We start from the raw sequence: 21,838 nt of genomic DNA on the forward strand, positions 1-21,838 counted from the left end.
ATAGACTCTCCTAACCGTCTCCAGTGGCCATGCCAGCCAGGCACGGAACTATCGTAAAAATGCCATTTCATGCGGAATTAGTACATGTATCATCGCTGCCGTATAACGTCGACAGAATACAAAAGTCGCTGCTTTTGCTTTTTGTCATGTGCCTCCCCCCGCCTCGCTTTAATCCACCCTCCGCTGTCCTCCATCTTTCACACTCCGTTCTCCCAAAACTAAATGCAACCTTGGCCGTGTGCTTCCTCTGGCCTTGGGAAGCAAATAAGTGTAAAAGAAAATGAAGTAGAGGGGCGGGAACAGGAAGTAGTTTTTGGGGTATCAGGAAAAAGATCCGAAAAGAAGAAGAAATGAAATGAAAAAAAAGAGAAAAAAAGAAGAAAAAAAGAAGAAAAAAAGAAGAAAAAAAACCATCCAGCCCAAACACTGTCATCTGTGCTGACATTAATGCGCCGTGGTACGTTTTCTCAACGCGACACATCGAGCAAGTAGAGGCTCGTGTCAACCTCCGACGGTTTGTTAAAGTCCATGTTGACTTCATCCCAATTCACGTACCAGTCCGGTGGCGACGTCTCTTCCAGGAGGCCCATGTCGACGTTGGCCCCGCTACCCTGAAGATTTTCCAGTCCTTCCATGCTAAAGCTGCCCATGTCCATCAACAGGTCCGCGTCTAGCGGCTGCCAGTTCATCTCCTTGTCAACCACCGTGGTCTCTGAAATGTCGCTGTTTGGATCTGTCGAGCCGCTGTCTTTACTCGACTCGGGCGTGTCGTTCGGCGTAATGGATTGGTATACGCTCATGTTGTGGATGGTGCCCTCCAAGCCGTACTCGAATCGACCCACATTCTTGAATAGCTGCTGAGGGTCGATCGAGTGGCCATTGTGGTCCCCTGGCGGCAGCATCGGCGTCGAACCTTCTCCTTGCTTTTCGGTCCCCGCAGCCGTCTTGCCCGCCTCGCCCTTCGACTTCGTCTCTGTCCCCTTGTGCCCGGCCTTCCCAGCAGGCCACTGAGACGCGTCACGAGACATGGGCGTGGCCCCCGCATTACTCGCCGGCGTTTGGCCTTCTTTGATGGCGCCCACGGTCGACGCCTGCGACTCGGACTTCGGCCGCCCGTCTGCGTCGAGCTCAAGACCGAGCACCGCTGCTAGGCCCTCTTTCATGTACTTGACCGGGTTTTCCAACGGCTTGACGTGCTCTTCCTGGATATGAGCTTGCCGTGCCTGTTCCGACGGGAACCCGACCGTCGCCATTTCGCAATCCGGCTCGCTACACACAAACGCCGGCTTGGGTGGTGCCTTGACCTCAGGTGGCCCCTGACGCTTCGACTCGGGAGATGTCGATTTACCAAAGTTGGGAGACGGCGTGGTCTGCCCAGGCTGCGATGGCGTCGCCTGTTCTGAAGCCTTGGCCCTTTTCCTTGGCGGCAGTTGGAGGTTGTCCCGGCTGACCTTGGGCTTGCCCACGTAGGCTGGCTGGCCGTGAGGAGAAGGGGTCGCGAAGGGAAAAGGAGGCTGGCTCGTTGTCGGAGCCGCGGGAGGTTGGTCGCTCTTGCTGTTTGACCGGCCATGCTGTGCCTTGTTGAGCGCCTGGGTCTGCTTTTCTAGATTGGCCGCGCTCAGGGGGGCCGCCTGGGGGCCCTGTGACCCGGGTACTCCGCCGTGCGGGCGTTGGGGCGTCGGTCCGGCTTGCTGCTGCTGGAGTTTGGCGCAGTCCATCACCATGCTCTCCAGCAACGTACGAGCCTCGTCGACTTCGCTCGTACGGATCGTGAAGACGTCCTTGGGCATAGCGCGCTCTGGGTCATGGAACTGACTCACCACACGTAGTCGCTGTTGAAACTCTGTTAATCTTCTGTCATGGGAATCGGGGGATGGTGGGGGCGAAGGAATGGGAGGCAACTTACCGTGCGGAAGAAGTTCCGAGCTCGTGTGTCGTCACGCGTAACCGTATACCATCTTCCAAGGACCCGCCCGACTTTACCGATGTGGACCAGGAGACGCTGCAGCTTCATTACTGTTTCTTGATGCTCCTCGGGAGTCATGGGAATCCCGGGCATAACCTGTTGGTTAAACTTTCGGTTCTCCTCAGCGCTGATTTCTCTAAGCCGCTCTAATTCAGCAGCTCCTTGATTGTTCGCCTGAGTGGCCTGAGCAGCCTGAGCCGGCCGAGCCGCTTGGGCCATCTGAGCCTTGAACTGCTCATATCTGGCCTTCTGTTCCGGAGTCAGGTTTGCCAGTTGCTCGGGCGTCAAGTTCGGGACCTTAGGAGGCTGCTGCGGCCGACCCTGCGGAGGTTGGACGGGTTGCGCCGTCGCCTGAGGCACGTCGGCCGCATCACCGGGACTGGGCCGTTTGAGGTTCTTCCGTGTCGTCGAGGGGGAGTGGGTCGGTTGTTGAGCGGCCTTGTTTTGCCCAGCCCGGTTGTTATTTGCGGTATTGGGTCTAGTAGTAGCGGTATTGGCCGAAGCCTTGGCGTCCGCCGCGGCGCTCTGTTGCTTCGCCTGAGCGGCTTGCGCCGCTTGAATGCCGGCATTTTGCGGCGCCGGCGCAGAGCTTCCCTGAGGCATCGTCGGTTGGGGACCTTGGGTATGGGCCGATAGCCCCGGATTCATCGACACTGGCGTCGGCTGGTTGGGTTGCGCGGGTTGTTGTTGTTGGTGTTGTTGGGGCCGCCCCGCCGCCATCTGCCCCTGTGCTGTGGTTTGCTGTTGCCGCTTAGCCAGTTCCTGCTGGAAACTCTTAGTTCTAGCTCGAAGAATCCATTGGCGGAGACGATCGTCGTCAAAGTTCAATAGCCGCGGTTCTCGGTCTCGCGCGTTCTGGATATCCTGAGGTGTAACGTGCGACAGATTGGCCGGCAGACGAGGCAAATTTAGGGGCATACCGGGCCGTGGTGGTACAGGCTGGCCCCCCGGTTGGTTTGGAGGAGGTCCAGCCGAGGGAGGCATGGCCGTTGGTTGCTGAGATGGTTGCGTTTGCTGTTGTGTCTGCTGTTGCTGTTGCTGCTGATGTTGTTGTTGTTGTTGCTGCTGCGTCTGCTGCAGCTGCTGCTGCGGTTGTTGCTGCAGTTGCGGCTGCTGTCGCGGTTGCTGCAACATCTGCTGGGGCATCTGATTCCGTCTCTCAATTTGTTTTTGCATCAACGCCACAAACTGGGTCCGTTGAGCCTTGTTCAGCGTAACCAGGTCCTGATTGGACACCGGGTTTTGCGTTAACCATTGCTTCAGGTCTCTCCACTTGCGTATTTCGGGCGGGACGTGCCGCTGGTTCACTAGGCTACTGAGGATCTGATTCGGGATGTCCAGGTTGTCCATGGTCTGTTGCTGCTGGGGTGAGATTGGCCCCTGCCGGACACGGGCAAGTATTTGCTGCTGGGCGGCGATCATTTGAGGCGTCGGACCTCCCGGTGCCTGAGGTCCCTGAGGTCCCTGAGGCTGATGCATCACACCGTTAGACATGGGCATCATCGCGTTGGCAGGATTCTGCGGAGCAAACTGCGCCGGCTGTCCCGGGCGGTTGGCCATTTGCGCCGGGGTATTTCCACCTTGTGCCATGGCCTTCATCTGCATTTGCTGTCCTTGCCATTTGACGACTATCTCGGCGAGTTTCTCGGGAGGTAGCCCGCTCAACTGTTGCCGTTGTTCGGGTTGCATGCTCGCCAACATGTTATGAATCATCTGGTTGTTGAGGGGAGTCCCGCTCATGGACATGGGTCGTTGATTTCCCTGGTTAAACCGGGGATCGAGGGGGTTTGTGAACGCTCCGCTTGCCTGAGGACCTGCTTGAGCGTCTGGACCATTCATGGCGCTCGGCTGGCGACGCATCGGAGTGTTGAGCGTGTTCATCCCAGGGCTCTGCGAGGCCGGAATGGCCGGCCCGAGACCGTTAGGCTGGCCTTGCAATTGACGCGCCTGTTGTTGGGCTCGAAGCTGGGCCTGCTGCTGGGCTTGGGCCTGCTCCATTTTCAGCTGCTGGGCCTGCTGAATATTGAATTGCTGGTGCTGGTGCTGTGCTTGCGGAGGCCGTGGTGTCTGGTTCGGGCCAGGCTGGTTGGGGATGGGCTGTTGTTGCTGCTGTTGTTGCTGACCCTGGGCATTCCCACCAGGTTGTGGGGTGGCATTGCGGGCAGCGACATTGCTGGCGGGAACGACCATTTGACCTTGTTCTTGGGCAATGAGACCGGCCTTCTGCTGGTTTATGATGCTCTCCATGTTTGAGTTGAACTGCCCAAAATCATTAGCACCGGCGGGGCCTTGTTGGTGCAAGGCGCCGGGACCCATCGCAGGGTTTATTTGACCCCGTCCCGCCTGCATCATGGCATGAGCAGCGGGGTTCGCATTTGGCGGCATGTTGCCCTGCTGTCCTCGTCTGACGGCAGCCGCACTCTTAAAAAGGTTCTGGAACGCCTGATTTTGGAACCAAAGCAAGACTGGGTCTTTCCCAGCAGCGTCGAATTCTGCTGCGCGCTCAGGATACCGGGCCCGGACCATGTTTCGGTAATGGTCCTTTTGTTGAGGGTTGGTCGATGCGAACATTCTCTGGGCCAACTCGAGGACCTTCGCCTGGTCCTGAGGGGTGATATTCGGTTGTCCTTCTGGCATACCAGGAGGGCGCGGTGGACCTTGACCCGAAATCGGGTACATTTGCTGATTAGGCCCGACAGGTTGGGCGCCTGGGCCCATGTTCATGCCCATGGGAGAGGGTTGGGGGATTTGCGGCGGTTGCAATGGGTACTGCATCTGTTGGAAGCCCTGCTGGGGGGGGTTCTGGCCCATGTTCTGGCTCATCCGGTTCTGCATAGCGGCGGCATTTTGGTTCATAAGAAGCTGCTGCTGTTGTTGTGCCTGGGCTTGGGCCGCCGCTTGTGCTTGCAAGCTACTCTGTAGGGCCGACTCATTCTCCTGACGCTTCCTGAAATATTGCATTATTTTATTGGCCATGGCGTTTTCATACGACGCCTGGGAAGACATTAGCTGTTCGTTCGATCTGGCATGGTGCATGGTCAGGAACGTACCTTATCTACCGACTTGGTGAAGACCTCGCGTTCAAAACTCAGGGCGAAGTCGGCAGCTTTATTGAAATCGACATTGGGGTTGTGGGACAATGCAATATTAGAGACCCTAGCGGGCGGCGAGTTAGCGGTCGAGGCACGAGATCAATGTCCAGCCGTGCCGAACAGGATGCAGAGAGTTTGGGGACGAGAAAAAACAAAAGTGAGGAGGAGGGGCGAGGAGGGCAGTTGAGCTCACAGATTGTGCGTCCGCGCCAGACGCTCTTGTGGCGGCACATTGGCTTGCCAACCGGGCCATGGGTGGGAATCGTGGTGGCGCTGTAGAGCCGCAAAAAGATAGTCGTTCATCTGTAAGTTCGTGGGCGGCGGCTGAGGCCGTTGTCGCTGCATCATGCCGGCCGCCCCAGCCATCTGCTGCATATTTGCGGCCATGGCCGCTTCCCCGAGGGGTACGACAGTTCACGTCGGGGACGACGATGCAATAGCTTTGAATGATGGCCTCAAAAGGCGGCGGCAAAAGTTTTGCAAATTATGATGCACCGTTGAATTGGACGGTGTAGAGGCACTCGGACGGTCGGCCGCGCGGCAATCGGAGCTTGCGAGTCGACTGAAGAAAGCGAGGCAAGACACTCGTTGCAAGAATTCCTAGCGGCAAGCGTCCAGTGTGGTGCCCATAGAGCGCCAGAAATGCGTCGGTGCGGACGGTAGCACGGGAGATCGGGAGATCGGAAATGGCACCAGGGCCAAACTTGGTTGAGGTACGGGCAATCCTCAGCGTGCGGGAAGAACCGTTCAAAGTGCACTGGGCGGTATGCAGGAGGACACCGTTGTTTTCGCCTCTTGGGCGAAAGTAGACGACGGGGTATCGCGGTCGCTTTGAGCATCCACGATGCTAAACCGCGGCTGCTTTGCTAGTTTCCCGAGCTAGTTGAGCTTTTTACGCTGCGCTTGCTGTAAAATGCTTCTTGCTTTTTTCTCGCTTTTGTTTCTTCCTTTTTTTCTTTCTTTTTTGCTTCTTCTTTTCTTTTCCTGTACTTCTTTATATTTTCGCTCGACGTAGCTTTCGTGGGCGCGGAGGGGAGGAATTGCCGAGTCACTGTATCGAAGGGTGGGACTGACACGTCCGTGGAGTAGCGGGCGGAATTGCTGGGGGTGGTGAAGTTGCTTGGAGAGAGAGACGAAGAGGCTAGAAACCCCGTCCCGCGGTAAAGAACGATGGTAGTGATCGAGATGGAGAGTCGTTCCCTCGTCGATTTTCGGTTTCTATCCGTATAATCGAATGGATAGGGCGGAACGGCCTCGACAGAAGAGAACAACGAGAGGAGGCAGGCGGCAAAACAATGGGTGGAGGGAAGGAGAGTTGAAGGGAAGACAGAAAGTGGGTGGGTTCCCAGGCTGCTTCCCTATTAGTGGGTGATACGTGTGGGTGTGTGGTGAATGATTAAGGTTCCAGCGTGTGGTGTGGGCTCTTGGTTTTGGGGCCCGTGAGGCGTGAGGCGTGAGGCGTGAGGCGTGAGGCGCGGAGTCCAGGGTATACCTTTTCGGTAGGCGCAGGGATTGGCCGTACGTTGTAATTATGTACCTCCCCCGGTAAGTGGATTTATTTGTCTGTGGTCGTCCACTTGCTCGCACACGGCCTGGATTGGTGCAGGCCCAAGGGCAACGCAACAGGAAACAGACAGACAAGACTAATTATTAGTATGCGAATAGCGTTCAGAGAAATGGCCGTAGGGATTAGAATCGCGTCGGGTTGGGTTTGGTGTATGGAGTATCCGCGTAGATTGCGTAAAGCCAGCGGATCAAGAGATTACAAGGAAGAAATTTGGAAAAAGGTGAACCCGAAAAGGGAGTTAGTGTATCACTGAGGGAGAGGGAAGAGGTGGGGGATGAGAGCAATGGTGCGTCTAGTGTTCTAGTGTATGCCCGCGGTATGTACGAGGTTCAAGTAATCAGCGTATGGTTTATGGCAGTTGCAGATATGAGATAATCAGAGCCACGCAAGTCGTCCTAGGTAAGGTAGGGTAAGGTAGGAGAAGGAAAGACGATCGTGGTGGAGGAAGCAACAAAGTAGGGTGAAGGCGGGAAAGGACCATATACCCAGGGCGGATGCTTGAGACGTAGGCAAGTACCTACCTTACTCTACAGATAAGGTACTTCATACAACGTACGGATACCTGAGCAAGTGTGAGAATGTCAGGCAGGGATTGGCCTGGTGTGGGTGGGTCCGGTATACGGATATCGTACCTCAGGTACCTTAGGTAACTTGAGCGGTCCAAAATGGAAGATCTGGTATAACGTACGTGCCAAGTGAAGAAGTCTCTCCTTACCATCGGACCTAGAGTGCGTGGCTCAGTCGACTCCGACTGAGGGCGACGCGTCTGATAGGAAGATACATGCAAAGCACAACGCCCTTTCGACTTTGCAAGTCCATCTTGGAGTAGTATGTACTTCGTAGGTCGATAATTACCGACAAAATTGCACTTTTTCTTTCCCTTCATGAACCAACGGAGCCGGAAAGCAATTAAGAACAGCAGGGACACGCTTCTCCCTCCCTGTTGCCAAAAATTGTCTCGTTGCGTAGAACTATCGATTACAACATATAACACCCATTTGGATAGCACCGGCCTGGGAAACACGACGAAGGAAGCTCATATACGGAGTATCCGTAACGTCCTGTTTGGTTGATCTGAGCCACACCTTAAAAGGACGGGAAGGTCGGTGACGGAATACCTACCACGTACTCAGTACGAAGTGGAAAGATTACAGGTAGGGTCCAGGCGACCTGAACGGGCAACGAATAAGAAACCTCCAAGCGTGGACGACCGATCACTCTCTTCATCAACTGACCAATTCGAAGAATGACCAACGTGGCACACAGAAAATTGGGCGTGATACGTGATCGAGAATAACGAAAAAGGTTTGCAGTTGAACGATTACTCAAGATCTGGGTACTTACTTTTTATCTTTTGGTTGCACAACGTACGCTTTCTCTCTCCCACTTCGGAAGGTAGGCAGATAATTAGCCCAGTCAACTTACTACTCTATTATTAGCCCCATAATTCTCCATTTTCACCCGAACAAGATCAGCATTGCTGCTTGTGGAAGCAGCACGGCGAGGCGATGATGGTCTGGGTCAAAATATCTAATAACAGAGAGAAGGGCCAGCGCGGGAAGATATCAAAGGCGAAAACAAGATCGACAGAAACTCTCAAGGCGACGATTTACAGGTTACAGGACCTCTTTTATCAGACACCCTAACCGAACCGGGAGTTTTCGGTCCTGACCTCATAGTTTTTTTCTGGCGTGGGTGAGCTACCTAATCTAATCCATGACATTCACCTAAGGTAGGTAAGTATCCGACTTCGTGTACGAGAGTACCTTATACATAAGGTACCTATTCAGAGAACCGCGTCCCGCTACATCGTCTCTGTTTGGCAGTGTGGGCCACCTGCTCACCTCACGAAGAACGAACTTCCATCGAAGAACGGCACAAGTTCTGCTTGCCTCGGACCGATGCGAAGAAGTGAAGATCACCCACTTGGCTCACGCGGGGGTCATTGGAGATAAGACGAAAAAGGGAGAGGGCCTAATGATGGGGGGGGCGATAGGCAGGGAGAAAATGGGATCACAGAATGGGAAGGAAAATGGCAGGACATAGCATAGGTGCTCGTAGTATTACCTGGTTGTGTGTGAATTCAGCGTTTCCAAGGTACGAGGCCACCGAGGCCATATCCTACGAAGTACCACATCCGCTTCATACCTTACCTTATGGGGCTGGGCACGAAGCGACAGGGATACCCCTGTCTCGCGGCATTTTTCTTGACTGAAACTGGACGCTAGTAGGCCGCCAGCACGACCCTGATCCACCTATCGACTGGGACTGACTGGAGCTTGCATCTTTTCCATCTCCCCTCTCAATGCCTCAATGCTACTCCATCGGCTTTCTTACAGGATGTAGGTACGTTGTATTATTCTGGCTTCTCTCGCGAGCAGCCGCCAGTCGAATAGGTTCTCTTATTCGATTGTGTACAACGTACACCGTTTTGAACTCTCACCATTCTCACCATCTGCGTCTCATCCATGCAATGTGTTGCCGACCCCCACGTTCTGCACACCCGTCATGTAGAAGACTGGATGTAGCATTAGGAATACCGGAGGCTTCTGTCAAGTTCCAGCTTGGTTATTGTTTCTGGCGAGTGAGTTCGTTGTCGCTCACACCCTCTTCTTAACAGCCAGTGAGTACCTGCATCCATAAAAATGAGTTGGACTGTAACAACATTCAAGAACTGCGTGATGCCGGTTGAGATTATTATCGTGCTTTCTTTAATGGGTGATTGTGTGATTGTTTCTCCCGTCCGAACTCGAGTACACTTTTGCCCTACTGAAATCCCGGAAAGCACCGTCATTTGAACCTTGAGACGAACCGGGAAGTCGACAGTAGAAAGGGGTGGGAGGGTCGGTAAGAAAAGAAAGAGGGGAGAGTAGACTACTTCGAGAATCCTCCAAACTGGGCGTACTTCTTTGTCTCCCCTTTTTCTTTTCTTTTCCTTTGCTCTTTTTCTTTTTTTTCCTTGTCGAGCCATCAAGAAGGTGTCGTTTCAACTGCAAGTGACGGCCATGCGGTGGACAGATTGATTCGTCTGTTCGGCCCATCTCTCCCCTGTTTTGTCGCAGGGACGTCAAAGAACAAGGATACTGGGATTTGCCGGATGACTCGCACTCCCGGCGACCGAGCCACTCACTACCTTAGTCTGCCTGCCCTATAAACCACTTTTCCAACCTCCCATTTGTATAGAACACACCTGTGGCTAGTACTGCGATATTTTCAGTCCTTTTTTTTTTTCCTTCCTCCCCGTGCCTCGAAAATGGAGAGCTCGTCTCGTCCCCAGGCGTCTCTGGTACTCGGTCGGTTGAGAGCCGAGCCTCAGCTCAGCCTACGGAGTACCTCCCGAGACAACACAAGGCGGTATTGAATTGACTAGACCTGTTAAGGTAGAGAGAGTACGTTGTGTTGGGTGGGTTTGCATTATGACACTGTATCTTCGTCAAAATCATGCTTCAGCTGAGTCGAGAGAGGGCAAGATAAGAGCATGGAGGGGGAGGGGGATTCATCTCTTTCGCCCGCTCTCTTCCTCTCTCTATGTTTGTGATCTTCCGGTACCTGCATAAATGGAGGGCAAAGACGACGCTTCGGTGACGAGACGTTAAGGTCCTTCAATTTTCAAACTTCCCAGGACCCCCGATCTGGGACTGGAAGATGGAAATTTCAACCAACTTTTCTACCTGCATGCCAGTTACTGCACTCGTGCCTTAGACTCGACCCTAACACCTCAGGTACACACATAAGGCGTTGTCAAATCTGGAAACGTTGCTTGTGGCATGGCCGACCTAATGGCGTAGAAACGATCGAATTTCGACCAAGCCACCCAATTCCTCCACCCCTTTCCGGAGGTTCGTCGTAGGAACTAGGTAGCCGCAAATTCTTTAGGATGGCTCCGAGATTCTTCCTACTTCGTGTCCCGTACGCTTGAGGCAAACATTCAAAAACGTCCGTTTTTTTCTTTCTTTTTTCCTATTACTGGTCGCGATCGTAGCAGAATCGTCGGAGAATAGTTAGAACCACATTTTTCGGTATTATTTTCCCCCTTCTCTTCATTTCCCACATGCACCAGGGCGCAGCATTGTGGTGCAGGTCTGCAGCGATGACTAACCGCATAGCACTCCGTATTTGGGTGATACAGGGAGGGGAACACGAGAGGGAAAAGCAACAGTTCGATCCCTGGGCAGATCAATCCGCCTCCTGCCGCCAGCCCGGGAGTCGGTATGACCGTGATCACGGTCAATCCACAGCTCAATCAAGGCAAATCGGCTTCAGCCTACCCTGTGCGATATACTATAATAAATATACAAGTACAAGAGAAACCCGCCATGTGCGCCCTCTTCTGCTGAAATTAAAACGTGACCAAACGCAACACTCTTCCTTTTCTGCTGAATGGCGACTTGGGGACAGAGCGGCGGCCGGATGGGCTGAAGAAAAAAAGAAAAAAAGAGACATGGGCTCCTTTCACGCACGTCTGATCTTCCCCGCCAAAGCTGGGGTGGTGTGCAGGGGACGGGGCAGCGCCAAGTGGATGTGGGGAAGGCCCCCTTGGCGTGGTGGCGCTTTGGGCGTTCCGGGAACCTGAGAAAGGGAAGATCTCGCGGAGGGACTCGCTCCCCCCTCACATTGGACGGCACAACGCGTGCGAGAAAGACTCTTCATTGAAAGCCACTCAATTATTTCAGTTAAGATATTTAATAGTATACTTGGGACTTTAGCTTCTCCGAAGCAGGGGGGTCGACCGAGCGAGATGATAGAGATGTGGCCTTCGAGGAAAATACCAAGAGATCGTCAACGCGGCGGACAGTCTAGACCGATACCGGCTGATGTCATGTTCGCAGATTACCTACACGTACAACGTACTGCGAATTGAGCTCGACGGCCGATGTGTGACGGCGGCGGTTTGTGTGGGGATCTTGCTGACGGAATGGCTTCATAATGGAAGCTAGTGGAAGCAGTAGACATCGTAGCCGTCGTTCTTGAACTCCTCAACGTCCCTGAACCCGTAATCCATTTTTTACGGGGCGATGGCCCTTGCCGTGTCCTTAGTTGGGATACCTCGGCCAGGCGGTAGAAATGGCAGAATAAGGCGTTAATCAATTGGCATTGCAGAGGCGAGGTGCAAAACTGTGGTGGCGGCCGCGGTAGCGAGACTGATGGGAACATAACATGCTAAATTCCCGTCCGCGGTTCCTGCCGCCATAGGCAGACACAAGCCGAGAGGGTCGGTGGGTAGAGCCCGGGTTGTGGATCAACTCCTCCTGGGGTAAAGGATGGACGGTCCTGTCTAGCACGAATGCCATGAAACTGGCACCCGAATACTTCCTACAGTCCCAACGGGGGCCGTCCGTCCTCGAGACACAGTTCAGTTACAGAGTACCGTCAGAGCTTCGAGGCAACAACCTGCTCCATGAAATGGGAATCAATAAGGTAGGGAGAGGAGCGCAGTGGCATTGCATCACGGTGAGTTGCCCGTGGTCGCATTCTGGGCGAACAAGGGGGCAAGGGAACCAACCAACAGGCCTATCATCAATTGAGAGCTAGAGTCGCACGAAGACCTCGTGCCCTGCCCTGCCCTGCCAACAAGCGGAAACGTCAACTCCGCAACCCCGAAGTTTGCACCTCGTGCGTTTAAGGCGAACTTTTGCAGAAATCACCTTCTCGTCCAACTTTTTTTCTTCTCTTGTTGTTGTTGTTGTTGTTGTTGCTGCTGTTCTTCTGCTCCTTTTTCTTTTTCTTTGTTTCCCCTTAAGAAATGGAAAGAAAGGGAAAAGCATAAACGGAACTGACCGCAGATCAAGGGGAATTTCAAGGGGTTATGGAGTTTTGCGCAAGGGAGGGAGATTACTCCGTAGACCTCTGGATGCGAAACTGTCAGGTCGCGCTTATTGGCGTCTGGATGGTCTCGGCCCGTTGGTGCGTGGGAAGACGCACATGTACGTGTACAACGTACGTGATGAGCTGGGTGAGAGTGGACGGGGTGTGGCAAAGCAACTTGTTGGTCCAATCCACATGGACAACGTAGACGCCCATGATTGCCGCTGGGTCTCTTGACCGTCCTATTGACCGAGTCTGGATATGCTTTACTGAGCACTGAATGAAGTGAAGTTTGGGAAGGAAAAGACGAAGAAGGCTCAGACAAGCAACCGAACAGGCGAAGGGAGGTATATTTACATAAGGGTCCCTTACATAATAGTGACTACCTTACCTACCTTACCTACGTTGTAGGTGAGGGTCTGAGCCCAGTACTTACATACAGTATATATACAGTATATACCGTAGTCCATACTGTCGAGTCTCGGCAGTCCCCGTGGTCTCCATTGGAGTTCCGATAAAGATAAGATACGATAACGATATGGGCTGGGGTTCATTTCCCCAGAGAGGCCCCAAAGGAAGCTTGGATGCCTAGCATCATCGTCACAAACGACGACCGACGAGCCCTGTATTCCCAATCCATCTTTTAGATGACGGCAGCAGGCTTTTCCTTGCGCCGTATCTGCATAAGAACCAACACACGAACGCTCCCTGTCCGAGTCTACCCACTTCGCCCAGCTAACCGGCATTCGTTCTCGACATCGACCAGCACCATGGCCCCGCCTCAAGCTGCCCTCGACTTTGTCGACTTTGTCAACGCCTCACCGACACGTACGTTTTAGACGAGCCACATCTTGTTCCATCCACCCCCCAACCGTCTTCCTGTCCACTGCTAACAATATCGTGTTTGTTTTCCCCTCAGCCTACCATGCCTGCGCCCTTGCTGCTGCCCGTCTCGAGAAGGCCGGTTTCTCCAAGATCAAGGAGCGCGACCCATGGGCTTCCATCCTTCGGCCCGGGGGCAAATACTATCTAACCCGCAACGGATCGTCCATTGTGGCTTTTGCCATTGGCAAGAAATGGCGTCCGGGCAGCCCGGTGGCCATGGTCGGCGCGCACACCGACTCTCCGTGCCTCCGCATCAAGCCGGTCTCGAAGAAGGGCAACGCCGGCTTCTTGCAGGTTGGCGTCGAGACGTATGGCGGCGGCATCTGGCATAGCTGGTTCGACCGCGATCTCAGCATCGCCGGCCGCGTCCTCGTCCGCGACGGCCAGGGCAATTTCGTTCAAAAGCTCATCAAGGTCGGCAAGCCGCTGCTGCGCATCCCGACGTTGGCCATCCACCTGGACCGGAGCTCCAGTTTTGACCCGAACAAGGAGAACGAGCTGTTCCCCATTGCCGGGCTGGCATCGGCCGAGTTGAACAAGAGCGGCCAGGCAGCCGGCAACGGAGAAGAGGAGAAGACGACGCAGGGCGAGGAGGAAAAGGGGGGGGAGGGCGGCGGCGCCAAGGATGATTTTGAGCCGCTCAAGGCCATGACGGAGCGTCACCACCCGCACATCCTCGACGTCATCGCGTCGCACGCCGAGGTGGGGGTCTCCGACGTGGTCGACTTTGAGCTCGTGCTGTACGACACCCAGGCCGCCTGCGTGGGCGGCCTCAACGACGAGTTCGTCTTCTCGGCGCGGCTCGACAACCTGAACATGACGTACTGCGCGGTCGAGGGCCTCGTCGCGTCGGTGCGCAAGGCGGACGCGCTGGACAACGACGCCACCGTCCGGCTGGTGACGTGCTTCGACCACGAGGAGATCGGGTCCACGTCGGCGCAGGGGGCGGGCTCGAATCTCCTCCCGGCGGTCCTGCGGCGTCTCTCGGTGCTCCCGGCGGGCCGCAACGACGCGGCGTCGGACGCGTCCTACGACGCCGTGGTCGACGCCGCCGGGTCGCCGCCGCAGGGGGACGAGTCGACGGCGTTCGAGCAGACGCTGGCGCGGTCGTTCCTCGTGTCGGCCGACATGGCGCACTCGGTGCACCCCAACTACGCGGGCAAGTACGAGGCGTCGCACCAGCCGGCGATGAACGGCGGGCCGGTGCTCAAGGTCAACGCGAACCAGCGGTACGCGACCAACTCGCCGGGCATCGTCCTTTTGCAGGAGTGCGCGCGCCACGCCGACGTGCCGTTGCAGCTGTTCGTGGTGCGCAACGACTCGCCCTGCGGGAGCACCATCGGGCCCATGCTGAGTGCGAAGCTGGGAGTGCGCACGCTCGACTTGGGGAATCCGCAGCTCAGCATGCACTCGATCCGGGAGACGGGCGGGAGTCGTGATGTTGAGCATGCCATTCGGTTGTTTGAGAGTTTCTATGAGACGTATGGCGAGCTGGAGGCCAAATTCTTTGTAGATTAGAGCAGGGGGGATGATGGCGGTAGGTAGGTAGTCCGGATTGTAGGTGACTACTAGGTAGGTTGCTTACATCGTGGCTCCATGGTGGGAAAACACGTTTAAGGAGACTACAAGTTCACCAAGGAAAGAACAGCCGGCTTGGTTTTCCTAATCCATGCCGTGTCATTGACCACGCGTGTTCTCTTTTGTTGTTTCGTTTAATTTTCCTCTTTTCCCCCTTCATGGACATTGTTTCCCTCTCTGCCCCAATTCAATCGAAGCCCTTGATTTAAAAGCCTGGGATCTTACTGTCAATAAACATACAACCACCATCCGTCTCTTGAGCCTGGTCTTGAGGAACGGCGTGGGCATCTCCAGAGGTTCATATTTGACCACCACCACCACCACCACCACCACTACTACTACAGAACTTGAGCTTTCCCATACCGTTGAGGGCTCCAGCAACCAGCAGAATCATCTTCACGAAGCCGGAATCTACGAAGTATCAGCTGCAGTACGTGGGATTCTATTTTAGAATCATATCCCTCTTGCAAGGACCACAAATTTATGAGAACATAGAAAAGGACAGAGATAATTCCCTCGACATGTGTTCCAGCGTTTATTATTTCTATAGCTGCGGACATTTCGAACCTACCGTCTTCCGGTGCGACAGGGTCTCGGCCAATTCGGCGCCGCTGCCGATGTTGTGTCCTAACCGGACCCCGGGCAACAGCTGCATTACCCGACTTTCGGAGCCTTGCCACGACTGTGCACAGGCCCGACGAGAGGCAGGCCGCGAGGTTGTCCCTCCTACCTATCCGTATGCACTGCCGACGGCGGCCCCGTGGCCCGCCAACTGGGTCACCACTCCCCCCATGACCTTCAACGTCTGGGGCATGCAGCAGCCTCCACGCCACAACGGCCAAGTCGGAGGTCGACTTGTTCGGAACAACCAGTCGAGTCAGCTTCAGACGGCGCCGCCGCGACGTCACCAGGTCCAGTCGCAGCTCCAGCTCCAGCTCCAGGTTCAACAGCGGCGACATTCCCCCCCTCAGAGAGATGCGGATGCGACGGCGCCAGGCACAGAGCAGGTACAGAACCAGGCTGACGAAGAAGATATCCAGCCGCTCGAATCGAACGTATTGGAGAATGTCGGTCGACATATTCTGGTTTATGGGAACCATTACACCCATCTCGCTCCTTCGACCGCCTGGCGGCATGGATGATGCTGAAAGAAGGGGGGGGGGGCTGTAATCTGCTGTCCTTGGGGCGAAATCATTCGCATCCCTTCATGTGAAGCGCATCTATCTCCTGCGATCTTTGGGGGGAGCCGGCTGACTTGTTCAGTGGTGGTGTGAAATATATCGGATCTAGGGCGCTGGATACGATGACACAAGACACGGAGGGAGTCTAGGATCTATTCCCAGGGGGGCGGCGTTACGGGTATCGGGTACTTGGCAAGCAACCCTACCTTAGGGAAATGAATAATAGCTAAGACGAGACGAAGCACCCGTTGGAGATGTTGGTGGGAGACAATTCAGAGCTTCAAAGCACTTTTCTAGGTATTTCGTATTTCGTATTTCGTATTTCGTATTTCGTATTTCGTATTTCGTATTTCGTATTCCGTATGTACCCAGGATCATACACTGTCCTTACGCACTGGTCCTCCGTAAGGCACTTACAACTGATTGATTAAGTAATCGTCCATACCTTACGTACCGTGCTTACCTAAGGTAGTCCATGGGACATGTGGCCTTGGCCCAACGTCCCAGTTCCAAGCCCCATTTTCGCATCCATCCAAGACCCAATCGCCATCGCCAACAAATATTCACCCAGTGGTCCCAACCAAAGCTCTTATCGTCATCGTTGGGCAGTGGATCTGTCTTGGATACCCTGCCTGAACAAGCATGATATGACATCCCCGTCGAGGAGGTTCTGAGCTATCTCTCATCTCTCACTGAAGATCTCCATCGACATCACTTTCCACCTTCACGAACCCTTCGACCTCTGACGCTCATCGCATCGACATCCAGATAGTGACCAAGATGGGGCCCCCATTAGAGGTTGCTAGACTGACTCTCAACTATCCACCTTACTCCTGCGACTTTGACCCCCAAGATGCGACCAAACTCCTTGTTGGAGGCGGTGGTGGTGCCAACCGGAGTGGCGTCGCCAACAGAATAGTATGCGACCAGAGAAAGAGAAATTCTGGAGGGGAGAGAAACCCACCAAATCTCCAAGGATGAGACGCTTGCTGACGTTGGACTCTGTTACTGGGAATAGACAGCGATCGACACCTCCCGAAACGAGATCCGCATCATCGGCGAAATCGACCTCAGCCGAAGCGAAGACAGCGTCAACACCATTGCTGTCGGCCAAAAGAACAAGAAACAGAAAATCGGGCCCAAGTCGGCCGAAACACTCGTATACGCTGGTATCAACTCGAACCCGGCCGACGTCGAGAAAGGGAACAAGAATGAACACTTTCGCGTCTTCTCGCTCTCTGCCGCAGCGACTGCAAACGCTTCGGACGAGAAGCAAGCGCATGCCCATGCCCTGAACCTCACCGAGCTCTCCCGCACCGCACTCTTCGAGCAGAGGCCCGAGGACAAAGAAGCCTACCAGCGCTTGTTGCGCCTGTCGCCCCTGTACCCCGACCGGCCGCAGCTGGGCGCCGTGGCCACGGGCTTTGCGAAACAAGCCCAGATTGCGCTCTTCGACGTCCGCGCCCCCGCCGCCGCCGCCCCGAGACCCAGGGGCGTCCTGGAAGTATCCAAGGAGGCGACGGACCTGGACGTGGTGCAGACGGGGGATGACTCGTTCCAGGTGGCGTACTGCGACGAACGACAGATCTTCGTCATCAACGTCAACAAGACCGACATCACGGGGCCCGACCTGGTGTACAGCATGCCCGAGGACGGCTCGGGTCTGAAACCGTCCTTCCGCGCCATCCGTTACCTCTCGCCTGGGTTCATCATGGCCGTGTCGAACTTGCCCAAACAAGCCGGCGTCATCCTCTCGGCCATTCGTCTCCCCTCGCTGGACAAGAAGGGCAAGAAGGGCAAGGAGACCGAGGCCCGGCTGGCCGCCTCGGCCAGACTCCCTCGCTTCATGAGCCGCGCTACCTCCTTCGCCGTGCGCAACCTCAACCCTCCTACCACCCCCGGCGGGCCCCTCGGCGACACGCAATTCGTAATCGCCGTCGCCGGGCAGCAGTCTGTCTGCCTCCATTCGGTCGAGCACCGTTCCGACGCCAACCTCGACCTCCTCGTCGACCTCCTCCCCCTCGCTACCCTCAAAGACGTCCACCAGTTGAGCATCACCTCGCTCGCTCTCTCCGTCTTCCTACCGCCATCGTCCCCCTCCACCTCCCCTTCTTCCTCTACTTCTTCCTTTACTTCTTCCTTGACGTCCTCAAAACCCGCCCCGCCCGGTCTCAACCTGCTCCTCGCCTCCGTGGCCATGGACAACTCAGTCGCCGTCCACTCCATCCCACTCAAGAAGCTGGCGGCCAAGCCCGCCGCGCGCTACACCGTCGCTTTCGCCCCGCAGAGGACGGGACCCCGCAACGTCATCATCGCCCTAACCATCACCGTCCTCATCCTCGCCGCCGTGGTGCAGTACGTCATCTCCACCGGCATCGACCCGGCCCTGCTCTTCCCGGGACGGCCCTCGCTAGCACGATCCGGCGACGCCGCTGCTTCTTCTGCCGGCTCTGCCGGTGTTGTCACCTCTACGACCCCCGTGCCCACAATCGAACCCGAAGTCCTCACGCCCGGGATGTTCCTCTCCCGCCTGCTGCCGGACCTCCCGGAGCTGCGGGTGGGTGACATTTACGTCCTCCGCGAAGAGGACGTCGAGTTGGAAAAGCGGGAGGGAGGAGAAGGAAACGACGACGACGGCGGCGACAGCGCTTCGAATGGCGCTCCGCGGCGGATCCGGGCGATGCTGCATGACGAGGAAGCGTACGGCCCCGCGGCGGAGTGGGAGGCGCTGAGTGCCGAGCAGAAGGAGCTTTGGAAGAAGAGGCTCGCGGACGCGGGGTACTGGGCTGAGAACATGGGTGAGAGCGTGTTCAAGGGGGTTGTGTTCGGGGAGATTGCTCGTGTCGTGGAACAGACGGTTAGTGGCTAGCGGAGGGGTTGGAAGATGAAAATGAATGGGTCCTTTTCTGGTTCTTCTTCTCGAACGGCTGTGTATATACCAGAGGCTCCTCAGGATCTCCTTTCGATGTCGGGCTTTGTTACGGCCATGCTTGGGACCTCTACTTCAAGTGACGGCGCCGTGGTTATAATAAAAAAGGGTTATGTATGCGTTGATGTATTTAAAATTCCGTTGGTTCATTGATCGATCATTCTCCCCTATGAAGACAGACAGACCTAAGACGGCATCTTGCTTTGGCAGCCTCCCAGACGAATCGCCTCAATTCGAAGTCAGATTAACATGCACGGCCTTGACACTCGTGTACGCCTCCAAGCCGGCCTCGCCCAGCTCCCGCCCCACCCCGCTCTGCTTAACGCCGCCAAAGGGTACGCGGTAATCCGAGTCGTTGCTGCTGTTCACCCAGACCATGCCGGCGTCCAGCTCGGCAGCGACGCGGTGCGCGCGGGCCATGTCGCGCGTGAAAACCGCAGCAGCGAGCCCGTAGACGGAATCGTTGGCGAGGCGGACCGCCTCGTCCTCGTCCTCGAACGGCGTCACCGCCACGCAGGGCCCGAAGATCTCCTCGCGGAAGACGCGCATGTGCGGGCGCACGCCGGTGAGCACGGTGGGCTGGACGAAGTACCCGCGAGACGCCGACGCCGACGCCGACGCCGACGACGACGGAGGCGGTGACGGTGTGGCGGGCCCGCCGCCCATGGCGACCACGGCGCCCTCTTCACGCGCCGAGTCGACGTAGGAGAGGATGCGGTCGAGCTGGGCGCGGGTGATCTGCGGGCCCTGGTAGGTATCCCGGTCGAACGGGTCGCCGACGACGGAGACGTGGCGGACGAGGTCGCGGAAGCGGGCGACCAAGGCGTCGTGGACGGAGGCGTGCACGAGGAGGCGCGAGGTGGCGGTGCACACCTGGCCCTGGTTGGCCATGATGCCCTCGTGGGCCCAGCGCGCGGCTTGGTCGAGGTCGGCGTCGTCGAAGACAAGGAGCGGGGACTTGCCGCCCGTCTCGAGCGTGACGTCCTTGAGCGTCCCGGCGGCGAGGCGCATCACGTCGCGGCCCGTGGCGGTGGACCCGGTGAAGGCGAGCTTGTCGACGTCCGGGTGGGCGGCGAGGGCGGCGCCGGCTTCGAGGCCGCGGCCGTTGAGGATGTTCACGACGCCGGCGGGGAAGCCGGCGTCGGCGATCAGGCGGGCGACGTAGAGGGCGGAGAGAGGGGTCTGTTCGGCCGGTTTGAGGACCACGGTGTTCCCCGCGGCGAGGGCGGGGCCGAGCTTCCAGGCGGCCATGGCGAGGGGGTAGTTCCAGGGGATGATCTGGGCGCAGACGCCCCGCGGGACGCGCACGGTGTAGGCCAGCTTGTCGGGGCCGACGGGGATGGTCTGGCCGTGGATCTTGTCGGCCCAGCCGGCGTAGTAGCGCAGGACGCCAACGAATTCGGGCACGTCCCAGGAGCGGCTGAGGGAGAGGGGTTTCCCGTTGTCGAGGGTCTCGATGGTGGCCAGCGTCTCGGCGTGGGCCTCGACCAGGTCGGCCAGGGAGGACAGGAGACGACCGCGTTCCGTACCAGACAGCCGCTTCCAAGAGGTGTGTCGAAAAGCAGCCCGCGCGGCGGCTACGGCTTTGTCGACGTCTGAGGTGGTGGCCGAATAGACGGAGCAGATGTCCTCGGCGGTGCTGCAGGTCAGCTTATCATTAGCAATGCAGTTCTCCTCTTGGAACGACAGACAGACACGGAGGGGGAAAGGGGAAAGGGGAGGGAGAGAAGGAGGAGCTCACGTAGGGTTTATGGTAGTCAGCTTCTGGCCATTACTACTCTCGACAAATTCATTGTTGATGAACAGACCTAGGGGCTGCGTCCACTTGATGCCGTTGGGGGCAGATAACTGAACCTCCATCTTGCAAACCGCCCGTGTCGTTGCGAAGGCCCGGCGAGCGGAACTCGTACACGTCACCGTTGAGAGAAATTGGGTGGCTCGTCGTAGACAATACGACGACGATTGTGGTATAGCCGTTGACCTGGGTGCCACAACTCGACAGAGGAGGTTAGGGCTAGGGAGGGTTGGACGAGAGTGAGAGAGAAGCATGGTGGTTCGGTCCTCTCTCTAGTATCTATCCCAGCTCCCCCCTCTCCTTGCTCTCCCAGGTGTCAAGAGAAGAAAGAGAGACCTCCTGCTTTCAACATCCAAAAACTCTCTGAGACTCCGTGTAAGCCGACACTTAAGCTGACATTGACGTCGGTTAATGTAGATTAAGATGATGCAATGATGCGTTGTGGAAGAAGACTGAACTGAGAAGTGATTTGCAACGCGATTATAAAGACGTAGAATGAGATGTATAAGACGATTGGAGATGCAATGCCTATGCCTTCTTGGAGGGGAGGTGACAGGTCTGAGGTCGTGAGGTCGTGATGTCGTGATGGGGGTTCACAAGGTGTTGTACCTCCCCCCTCCATGGCTTAGTAATGGACGGGTACGTGCGGATAGTGGGGTAATCATCGGTGTTCGGTGTGTGTCAGGGTTTCGGTGTGATTGCTGTAATCAAGATGCGCTATAATAATATATAATACGGAGGGAGTACCTCAAGTACTTGGACTGGCAGCGTCGGCTGTACTCTATTCCGTATGCCCTCGTGTACGTGTCCAGGTCCAGCCTGCATGGTGTTTCCATGCTTCGCATCCAGGTCGCATAAGAAGCGGCCAGCCCGGGATTCCAGCCCAGTCCGTTGTGCCTTGCATTGGGTGCATCGTTGGACGACGACCTATAACATAGGTAGCCTCAGGGGACTTCTCGAATACATGTTTGGAGACAACTTGACATACAAAACACACGAAACAGCCAAAGGCGAGATATCAAAACAAAAAAGTCAATTTG

At 56.1% G+C, this 21,838-nt stretch overlaps 4 protein-coding genes across 4 annotated transcripts; 2 read left to right on the forward strand and 2 right to left on the reverse strand.

Annotated features, from left to right (window-relative positions):
- Positions 1-467: 467 nt before the first annotated feature.
- On the reverse strand, positions 468-5,445 carry SODALDRAFT_337207 (hypothetical protein; the record flags this gene model as incomplete). Its single annotated transcript, XM_028612660.1, has 4 exons — positions 468-1,832; positions 1,907-4,960; positions 5,017-5,122; positions 5,252-5,445. 4 exons carry the CDS (start codon positions 5,443-5,445, stop codon positions 468-470), a joined length of 4,719 nt encoding a protein of 1,572 aa, XP_028463824.1.
- A 7,755-nt stretch (positions 5,446-13,200) lies between these two features.
- On the forward strand, positions 13,201-14,833 carry SODALDRAFT_282938 (aminopeptidase I zinc metalloprotease; the record flags this gene model as incomplete). Its single annotated transcript, XM_028608371.1, has 2 exons — positions 13,201-13,258; positions 13,350-14,833. The coding sequence occupies 2 exons, from the start codon at positions 13,201-13,203 to the stop codon at positions 14,831-14,833; spliced, it is 1,542 nt and encodes a 513-aa protein (XP_028463825.1).
- A 1,773-nt stretch (positions 14,834-16,606) lies between these two features.
- On the forward strand, positions 16,607-19,278 carry SODALDRAFT_328406 (hypothetical protein). The gene is made up of 2 exons (XM_028610682.1): positions 16,607-16,992; positions 17,093-19,278. The coding sequence occupies exons 1-2, from the start codon at positions 16,855-16,857 to the stop codon at positions 18,941-18,943; spliced, it is 1,989 nt and encodes a 662-aa protein (XP_028463826.1). The 5' UTR covers positions 16,607-16,854; the 3' UTR covers positions 18,944-19,278.
- On the reverse strand, positions 19,232-20,863 carry SODALDRAFT_282878 (aldehyde dehydrogenase [NAD(P)+]-like protein; the record flags this gene model as incomplete). The annotated part of the gene is made up of 2 exons (XM_028608365.1): positions 19,232-20,642; positions 20,745-20,863. The coding sequence occupies 2 exons, from the start codon at positions 20,861-20,863 to the stop codon at positions 19,232-19,234; spliced, it is 1,530 nt and encodes a 509-aa protein (XP_028463827.1).
- Between the last annotated feature and the right edge of the window lie 975 nt (positions 20,864-21,838).

The sequence above is a fragment of the Sodiomyces alkalinus genome (assembly GCF_003711515.1).
Source record: "Sodiomyces alkalinus F11 unplaced genomic scaffold SODALscaffold_10, whole genome shotgun sequence".
Classification (NCBI taxonomy): Eukaryota; Fungi; Ascomycota; class Sordariomycetes; order Glomerellales; family Plectosphaerellaceae; genus Sodiomyces; species Sodiomyces alkalinus.